At 39.2% G+C, this 10,255-nt stretch overlaps 1 protein-coding gene and 1 long non-coding RNA gene across 2 annotated transcripts in view; one reads left to right on the forward strand and one right to left on the reverse strand.

Moving 5' to 3' along the window:
• Positions 1 to 1,524, reverse strand: part of LOC112778607 (protein FAR1-RELATED SEQUENCE 5-like) — an 8,159-nt gene extending 6,635 nt beyond the window's left edge. Inside the window, exons 1-2 of the mRNA XM_025822910.1 lie at positions 1,201 to 1,524; positions 1,037 to 1,117 (exon numbers count right to left, since the gene is read on the reverse strand). Coding sequence (XP_025678695.1) covers positions 1,037 to 1,117; positions 1,201 to 1,524 — 405 coding nt within the window. The remainder of the gene's footprint in view (positions 1 to 1,036; positions 1,118 to 1,200) is intronic.
• Positions 1,525 to 8,744: 7,220 nt separating this feature from the next.
• LOC112777167 (uncharacterized) lies at positions 8,745 to 9,746 on the forward strand. Its single transcript, XR_003190328.3, has 2 exons — positions 8,745 to 9,277; positions 9,348 to 9,746. It is a non-coding gene; the product is annotated as an uncharacterized lncRNA (long non-coding RNA).
• Positions 9,747 to 10,255: the final 509 nt, after the last annotated feature.

A 10,255-nucleotide genomic window follows, 5' to 3' on the forward strand; every position in this document is an offset into this window, starting at 1 on the left:
CAACATCTTAAATGAAGTGCAAGAACAGGCAGAGAAATATATCAACATGGAGAAAAATTCTCGATTAGGAGAGACCTCAAAATTCAGATTCTCCTACTCATCTCGGGATAAGGATAAAGAGTCCAAGAAAAAGAAGATCAACACGGAGAGAAGCCTAAAAAATATCACAATTACACCCCTTTTTGGGTATCTCTTGTAGATGTTTTCCGAGAAGTATGCCACACCGAGAAGATTCCACCACCTCGTCCAATCAAAAGTAAAAAAGGAGGGGGAAATCGGACAGAATACTATGAGTACCACCGAATCTATGGACATCCTACAAACGAGTGCTTCGACCTAAAAAATGTCATAGAAAAGTTGGTAAGAGAAGGACGACTAGATCGATACTTAGCCAACAAAACGGATGAACCCAGAAAAAGAAGAAAGGATGAAGAGGTCGGATGAACTGAATGACCACCCCGCACCCCGGAGAGGCACGTTCACATGATAAATGGAGGATTCGCAAGAGGAGGGATCTCCAAATTGTAAGGCCCAGAATCTTTGAAAAGTCTTATTATGATCAAGTCTCAAATCCTACAATTATTTATAGCCTTAATTTCAGAGATTATTTTATTAAAGATAATTAAGGCAAGTTTTGATTTATTGGATTTGAGATAAGCTATGATTATTATCCAATTTTATAATTATTGGATTATTTTCTATATTTGAATTATAAAGTTGATAATTATAAAATAATAAGTATTTTATATGATTTGGGTTGGATAAGTAATATTTTAAATATTAATACTGTTATTTTGGAAAATGAAGAAATTAAGTATATTATTTCTTATTATTTGATTTGGGCATTTTATTGAAAATAATTGTAGAGTTGATGAACAAATAGTATTTTATATTATTATTATTGGATTAGAATTTATTTCTAATTACTATATTATCCCTATTTTAAGTGAAATTACTAAAATGTCCCTAACCCTAATTTTTGAAAATGAAACCCTAACCCAGTAACCCGCTAACCGACCCGGTTTCCTTCACTCACACTCAGCAGCAGCAGCTGCTGCCCCTCTAACCTAAGCACACACACAGCCGTAACCTTCCCCATTTCAGCCAGCAGCAACATCTGCAAAAATGAAAGAAAGAAAGAGAGGGAAGGGAGAAACGGATTCGTGGAGGAGAAGAAGGAGAGGAGGGGAGGAAAGAGACTGCGCCGCGCGCTGGGCTTCTCTGCCACCGCGCCGTCGCCGTGACTGCCGGAGTCGCCGCGCCCTGCACGCTCGTCGCCGCCGTTACGTGTAAGTCCACCTTGGTGCCGGTCGAAGAGGGGTGAAGGAGAGATGTCGAGAGTGAGACGCGATGGAGGTGAGTGAATAGAACTGCCATCACCACCGTCCTGTCCGTGGGGTTGAGATCGCGTCGCCATCTTGGATCCTCGACGCCGCCGCAGTGGAGAGTGGAGCAGTCACCGCCAAAGGAGGTGTTTCGCGCATTACCGTGAGCTGCGAACCACTGACCGAGAAGAAGCTCCATCCTCGTCCCTGCTGTGCAGCGCCGGCGCTATTAGGGTTTCACCGCCGCCGTCCTCGTGGTAGCTGGTGTCGTCACCGGAGAAGACCACCGGAGTTGCTGTCTGCTTCTGCCTCGGATTATGCAAGTTGCCGGAGCCCACTGCCACCAGAGCTGACCAGAACCACCACTGTGGTTGCCGCTGGGATGTGAACGGAAGAAGGAGACGCTGGTCCTGTCACAGCCGTTCCCGGGGAGAAATCAGTCGCGCCGCGTGCCTGGCAGCCGGGAATGCCACTGCCGTCGCCGAAAAATTTGTCGGTAAGGGTTTTAAGTTGATTCTCCTTCCGTTGAGTTTCCGGAAACCTCATTGTTGCTGCATGTTGTTCAGGTCACCGCTGCCGCTTTAGGTGGCTATCGGGCTGCCGCCGAACCGGTTTGGAGACCGTCGCTGTTTCGGTTCAGCCGTTCCTTCTTCGGTTCGAGTTGCTGAGATTGTTGAGAACGCAAGTGGAGCCAAGTTGCTGGCTGCAGTTGGTTTTGGGTTGAGGCGGAGATGACTCTATGAGACTTTTGGGCTATGGAATTGCGTTTTGAGGTAGGGGCGCTTTCCAAAAACTATAGTTTATTATTGGAATTATTACATATGGGTACTGATGTGAGATATTGTGTATTTGGTGATTGTATCTGCCTTATGTATTATTTGATTGACTCGAATGACTATGGATGTTGGTTTGGCCGAATTGTTGTGTGGCTTGTGAAATGTAATGTTTGAAGTTGATTCCTTAAAGATTTGAAATGAGTTTAATCCGTTGAGGATTGGTTTGAATTGAGTCAATTATTTTGATGATGTGGAAGATAGAATACTCTTGAAATTCAGCCTGTGTTGCTTTAATTGATTTGGTTTTGATAAATGATTTATTGCTGAACCGATTCTTTAAAGCTTTGGAAATGAGTTAAATCGGTTGATATTGAGTTGATTTTTGAAATGGCTTCCTTGAGATATGCCACTGAGGCGACTGTTGGATTTAGCTTGCTTTTGAATTGATTTCTGGTTTTGAGCTGTTGAAAAGGAATGAGAAACGGTTTAGTTGGGACCCGAACCGGGTGGCAAAAGTCCAAGTTTTAGGGGAGGTGCTGCCGAAATTTCTATAGAATCCGAGTCCTTATTTGAAATGTTAATTGGGGAATTTTGAGTTTAATGCCTTTCCTATCTATTTTGAGGATTGTGAAATTATGGCTTCTTTATTACCTTTACTTAGAGCAATTAAGAAAGCAATGAAGTTATGCTTTGAAAGAATTATTGAAAAGAGAATCATGATTTATCCTTATTTTCCAAGAAGAACAGTATGTCTTTGGGTACAAGTCATTTGAAAGAGAATTTTACTTTGAGGCTGTTTTAAAAGGTAAAGCGGGTTTATGTTTTTCTCTATTAAACACAAAGATTGTCCCTTGGGAGAGTTTTCGTGATTTTAAAAGGAATTGGATTTCGATTGATGAGCCTCATTATTTTGACGTTTTAAATAAGATTCAAAGTATCTTTTGAACTCTAGTTTAACACAACAAAAATGATTCTCTTATCAGTTGAAACGCTTCAGATTTAATTATGGAATTGAAGCCGGTTTTGTTTAAGTAAAGGAAATGGTTTTGAAAGAAGTAAAGGTTACGTGACTCGGTTTGGCTTAGATCCTATTTTCTTACTCAAATCAGAAAGCCAATGTTTTAATGATTTTAAATGATTTTGGCGAAATGAGATATGTTATTCTCCCTAAAGACTTGGGACTCTGCCGAGAAACTTTGTTATAAAATCCCATTGTTGAATGGATGATTTTGAGTGTCTCCAAAAAGAATCTTTAACTTGCCATGGTTATGGAAGTTTGGAAAGAGGATGCCGAGAGTGACATTGTTTTCAAAGGGGAATTTACCTTGAGTAAAAGTGGCTTATGAGCCTAAAATGATTTGAGAAATGAGATCTTTAAAGCCAAGGCTGAAAAGAGTTGAAACTCGATTTCAAAGTGAAATGAATTGAGGAAATGATTTATGGCTTAAATGCCGACTTTATGAATTTAATGATGTTGAATGGTGGAAGTGCTGTTTTGTTGTGAGCCGGAATGGCTGTGTATGATTATACATATTGGTTGGTTTTGGATTGAACCGTGAGCCGGAATGGCTGTGTATGATATGAATATTGGCTAGTTCTGGACTGAACCGTGAGCCGGATGGCTGAGATGGATGTTGATCCATGGATGAGATTGAATGCATGTTTATGCTGAATCATTGATAAATGTGAATGTTGCACTTCCACTATCTGAGATACGAGTTTCCCTGGGTAGTAGCAGTGGCTAGCCACCACGTGCTCCAGGTCGAGACTTGATACTCTGTTGACCCTATGTCGTAAGTGTGGCCGGGCACTGTGAAAGGCCCGGATGAGCTCGCCCCCATAAATATTCACCAGTGATGGTGATGGATAAATATTCACCAGTGAGGGTGATGGATATAGATCATGATTATGATCAAGTTTATGATGAGTATAACTCGAGTTGGGGATGCACGACAGAGGGACAGTCCAATGGTTAGCTACCAGGACTTGTCGGGTTGGCTTTATAACCGACAGATGATATCATCAGCCACTAGGGACAGGCATGCATCATATGCATTTGTGTGACATTGGTTGGGTGTGCATATTATACTTGGTTTGCCTATGTGATTAATTGCTAACTGTTCTACTTGTAATAACTGTTTGTTTGTGCTTGAACTTCCTATCTGTGTTTGCATCTGGGACTCTGTTGGATTTGTGGTGACTGGTTGTTAGTTGGATTGTTTGGGCCTAGGGCCGTGGTTGGAAAGAGATGAACTGATGGTTGATTTCGGTTTTGTGTTTCTGGTTTGGAATAAAATTATGAAAGGCTATTTTGGTTCCGCATAGATAAACCGTTTTGAAAGGCTTTTGAGTTTTGAGAATTGAATGGTTCCTCTTTCAGTAAAGATTTTTGACTTTACTTTTATTGAAAACCGTGTTTTTGAAAAGAGGCATAAGAAGGTTATTAATCACTGGTACGGTTTATCTTCATGTATCCTATTACAGTAATTCCCAAAAACCCTCTACTGAGAACCCTTTCGAGGATGATGTTCTCACTCCCCTACATTTTTCCCCTTTCAGGATATGGGCGCAGAAGTTATGAAGAGTTCTTTTAGTTGTGGTTGAAATGCTCTGTATTGCTTTAGACTATTATTTGTACCCTCGCCTTTATCTTGAGATATTCTGTAAGAGGGATAGGAATTGTATTGGATTATGTTTGTAATATTATTTATATATATTTTTGTATATATATGGATGTACTCTTTATGAGTTTTGTAAGTTGTATGGTATTTATGGACGTATGTTATCGGATGAAAGTTTTTGGGAGCGGTATTGCGGTTTAAAGTTTCAAACAGGCTCATATTTTAGTATTAAATAAGATAAGTGTCGTCGTAATGTCCAAAGCTATCAGAGTCGCGCAGCCGGAAGTGCGAGCTTTGGTAGTTAGGGTGTTACATTATGGTATCAGAGTAGTTCTTCCTGTAGAGCCTGAGGAATGGACTGACTATGCTTCAGTTGCATACTCTGAGCGTTTGTCATGTATTAGGTCTTGTCGAATGACGAGAATTAGAGCTTTATGCACATGATGATCTATTGATTAACGCTGTTAGTCTTGCATTGCATAATTCCTGATATTAAGTTTGGCCGGCTTAATACTAGTGAAATATGTATATGAAAGCACTGATGGGTTATCATAGATGAAATCCTAGTTTTGAGTAAAGCGAATCGCGGGTTTTGGAAAAGTTGGAAACTACTTCTCGAGGCTATTCAGTTGTGTGTCTTGAATTCTGTTCGAGTTGACATGTTCTTTCATATCCTAACTTGAAGTTCTTATTTGCTAGACCTTTTGAAGAGTAATTTGATGTCTTCACTCTATTCCTCTATCCATATGTATTCTTGTTTGACCTTAAGTGCATATGCTGGTTTAAGATCTTTGTTGCATCTATCTTCCTCTGTTTGAGTTCTTCTTGATTCAAGTATTCTTTGATATAGCCTTGAACCTGTCTTAATGTGCTGTGACTTTTAACTCCGGATTCTGAGTCCATTCTTTGAGAAATTGTTGATTCAGTTTTTCTCTTACTTGACAGTGATCACAGCCAATTTTGAGATTTTATAAATTGCTGTTGATTAGATATATGCTTTTCTATATATGAGACTTTGAAATTATTTATACAGTTTAACAACTATTTCTTTCTAATACTTTGCCTGTACTTTTACTGGTTTACGCAATTGTACTTATTTTAAAAGTAAATTTTGACCTTCTAGTAATTTTACTATAGTTCCAATGGACATCTTTATTTGATTGTGTATTTGGATATTTTCTGAAATACTGGAAAGAAAGAATTTTTCGCTTTCATTCCAGTTGAGTTTCGTTTGATAAGCTTTACTTAACTTATTTTGAATTGAGTTTGGTTTAGCATACTACATAGTTTATGCCATTGTTGTTCTTTTGAAAATGTTGGATTCATAGCTTTCTTCTTATGAACGGACTGGTTCCTTCTTAAGCTTTTCACCTCTATGAATGTCATACGTGATTCTGTTTTTTAACTAATCTTTTACATCTTGTGAACATTACCATTGATCTTGGTTTGTCCCCTCTTGTGAATCTCATCCTTATGTGGGTCAGTTTGATTCGTTTCAGGATAGTACATTGTTTATTCTCCCATTATCTCTACAAGAGTTTTTAGTTAAAGATTTATCATTTAAAAATTACAAATGATTGAGTTGTCTTTTCTATGACTTTTGTATTCTTTTGGATCCATTTAAAACTTGTTTGATATTTCATGCTTAGTGGATCTTGTTTGAACTACTCTAATTTAAGATCCTTTCTTGCAAGGCTTGACTCCTTTTTAGTACATCTTAAACTTCTTGAATGTTCTTCTGAGATGGGGATTTCAAGAACACTTTTGGAGTATTGTTTTGGACTTTTTAAAGAAGTTTTGAATTCTCTTGTAAGAAGTTTTAAACGGAATTTATTTTCTGTTTCTTGATTTAGATTGAAACCATTGTTCAATATTGATGAAGTTAATTTAAAAATCGGCATGCGCTATTTTAAATGAGGTTTTGGAAAGTTTCCTTGTTTAGTGGAAACCGGTTTGTTTGTAACGCACCACTTATTTCCTTACCAGATTGTAAGCAAATTTTTATCTCGGAGTTTCTTTTCTAAAAAGAGTTTAACTTCCTCTTTCGTACTTGCTATAAATGTTATACATGCTTGTTTGAATATGAAATTTTGAGAATTTTGAACAAGCATCTGATTATTTCCGAGTTTTTATGAACTGCTTTTGGTTAAGTTGTGCATTTAATTATCTTTCTAAAATATTTGAGGAAATATTTTAGCTCTTAGCCAAAGTTGTGTGCATTTGTTTTTGGAACTCTACAAAATCTACTTCAACATGGAATTGTATTGAAGTAAAGCCACATTTATGCTTTTGTTACTCTCTTGAAGGACATTTGTTGCTTAACTTTTCTTTTAGACTGCGAGGTAATTTTCCTGCAAGTTTTCGATTCTTTTAAGAACAATGTATTCAGAAGTATTTTTAATCATGCCCTTGAGTTTTGTGAGCTTTGCCTTGGGTTTGAGATATTCTCTTTTGTAAACCTCATACTTCATCGACTCAGTTTGAGTTTGTTTCAAGCTGATGCGCTGGTTATCTTCTTGTTGATCCTATTGAACTTCTTTGATCTAAGGGTTATCTTTGAAGTTGTCAATTGAATTATGTCTAGCAAACTTTATTGCTTGAACATCCATGTTTATCTGGGATTGGATATATTCTTTCAAATCTATGACTATTGTCTTTGACATCCGTCTCTCCTTTCTAAGATCTCATATTCTTCTGAGTAGACTCGAGAATTGTTTTGGTATCACGTGCGACTTGTAGACGTAGTAACGCGATACGTTAGTTCCTTAAGATGTGATGTGTATACGGAAGTTGAAGCGGTAGGTGTGCAACGTATGAGTTGTGGGCATTTTGTTCCTTGCGAACGGGTTTGTGATTGTCAGGCTTGTGATCAAATTTGGGGTTTGTAAGGTGCTTGATGGAATTGGAAAGTTGAAACCTTGAGGTTGATATAAGATTAGTGTGCGGATATTGAGCACATCGTTTTAACTCCATCATGTTTTCTAGCCTTTGATGCCTTGCCCTACTATCACATGATTGACCCATGTTATCTTTTGCATTGAGCCTATCTTGTAACGTTTGCCTGGCAGTTACACTCCTACCTTTGCATCCTTATGCTTATGATAATCAAAGTATTTGAAAATCGTATATATGGTTATATTTTGAGATATTTTTGCTTCTTCTTTAAATGTGTTCAAGGGTGAACTGTTATGGAATTTCTTCCATTTTGTATCAATTTTCGAGGGCGAAAATTTTTATAAGGTGGGTAGAATGTAAGGCCCAGAATCTTTGAAAAGTCTTATTATGATCAAGTCTCAAATCCTACAATTATTTATAGCCTTAATTTCAGAGATTATTTTATTAAAGATAATTAAGGCAAGTTTTGATTTATTGGATTTGAGATAAGCTATGATTATTATCCAATTTTATAATTATTGGATTATTTTCTATATTTGAATTATAAAGTTGATAATTATAAAATAATAAGTATTTTATATGATTTGGGTTGGATAAGTAATATTTTAAATATTAATACTGTTATTTTGGAAAATGAAGAAATTAAGTATATTATTTCTTATTATTTGATTTGGGCATTTTATTGAAAATAATTGTAGAGTTGATGAACAAATAGTATTTTATATATTATTATTATTGGATTAGAATTTATTTCTAATTACTATATTATCCCTATTTTTAAGTGAAATTACTAAAATGTCCCTAACCCTAATTTTTGAAAATGAAACCCTAACCCAGTAACCCGCTAACCGACCCGGTTTCCTTCACTCACACTCAGCAGCAGCAGCTGCTGCCCCTCTAACCTAAGCACACACACAGCCGTAACCTTCCCCATTTCAGCCAGCAGCAACATCTGCAAAAATGAAAGAAAGAAAGAGAGGGAAGGGAGAAACGGATTCGTGGAGGAGAAGAAGGAGAGGAGGGGAGGAAAGAGACTGCGCCGCGCGCTGGGCTTCTCTGCCACCGCGCCGTCGCCGTGACTGCCGGAGTCGCCGCGCCCTGCACGCTCGTCGCCGCCGTTACGTGTAAGTCCACCTTGGTGCCGGTCGAAGAGGGGTGAAGGAGAGATGTCGAGAGTGAGACGCGATGGAGGTGAGTGAATAGAACTGCCATCACCACCGTCCTGTCCGTGGGGTTGAGATCGCGTCGCCATCTTGGATCCTCGACGCCGCCGCAGTGGAGAGTGGAGCAGTCACCGCCAAAGGAGGTGTTTCGCGCATTACCGTGAGCTGCGAACCACTGACCGAGAAGAAGCTCCATCCTCGTCCCTGCTGTGCAGCGCCGGCGCTATTAGGGTTTCACCGCCGCCGTCCTCGTGGTAGCTGGTGTCGTCACCGGAGAAGACCACCGGAGTTGCTGTCTGCTTCTGCCTCGGGATTATGCAAGTTGCCGGAGCCCACTGCCACCAGAGCTGACCAGAACCACCACTGTGGTTGCCGCTGGGATTGTGAACGGAAGAAGGAGACGCTGGTCCTGTCACAGCCGTTCCCGGGGGAGAAATCAGTCGCGCCGCCGTGCCTGGCAGCCGGGAATGCCACTGCCGTCGCCGAAAAATTTGTCGGTAAGGGTTTTAAGTTGATTCTCCTTCCGTTGAGTTTCCGGAAACCTCATTGTTGCTGCATGTTGTTCAGGTCACCGCTGCCGCTTTAGGTGGCTATCGGGCTGCCGCCGAACCGGTTTGGAGACCGTCGCTGTTTCGGTTCAGCCGTTCCTTCTTCGGTTCGAGTTGCTGAGATTGTTGAGAACGCAAGTGGAGCCAAGTTGCTGGCTGCAGTTGGTTTTGGGTTGAGGCGGAGATGACTCTATGAGACTTTTGGGCTATGGAATTGCGTTTTGAGGTAGGGGCGCTTTCCAAAAACTATAGTTTATTATTGGAATTATTACATATGGGTACTGATGTGAGATATTGTGTATTTGGTGATTGTATCTGCCTTATGTATTATTTGATTGACTCGAATGACTATGGATGTTGGTTTGGCCGAATTGTTGTGTGGCTTGTGAAATGTAATGTTTGAAGTTGATTCCTTAAAGATTTGAAATGAGTTTAATCCGTTGAGGATTGGTTTGAATTGAGTCAATTATTTTGATGATGTGGAAGATAGAATACTCTTGAAATTCAGCCTGTGTTGCTTTAATTGATTTGGTTTTGATAAATGATTTATTGCTGAACCGATTCTTTAAAGCTTTGGAAATGAGTTAAATCGGTTGATATTGAGTTGATTTTTGAAATGGCTTCCTTGAGATATGCCACTGAGGCGACTGTTGGATTTAGCTTGCTTTTGAATTGATTTCTGGTTTTGAGCTGTTGAAAAGGAATGAGAAACGGTTTAGTTGGGACCCGAACCGGGTGGCAAAAGTCCAAGTTTTAGGGGAGGTGCTGCCGAAATTTCTATAGAATCCGAGTCCTTATTTGAAATGTTAATTGGGGAATTTTGAGTTTAATGCCTTTCCTATCTATTTTGAGGATTGTGAAATTATGGCTTCTTTATTACCTTTACTTAGAGCAATTAAGAAAGCAATGAAGTTATGCTTTGAAAGA

The sequence above is a fragment of the Arachis hypogaea genome, chromosome 19 (assembly GCF_003086295.3).
Source record: "Arachis hypogaea cultivar Tifrunner chromosome 19, arahy.Tifrunner.gnm2.J5K5, whole genome shotgun sequence".
Classification (NCBI taxonomy): Eukaryota; Viridiplantae; Streptophyta; class Magnoliopsida; order Fabales; family Fabaceae; genus Arachis; species Arachis hypogaea.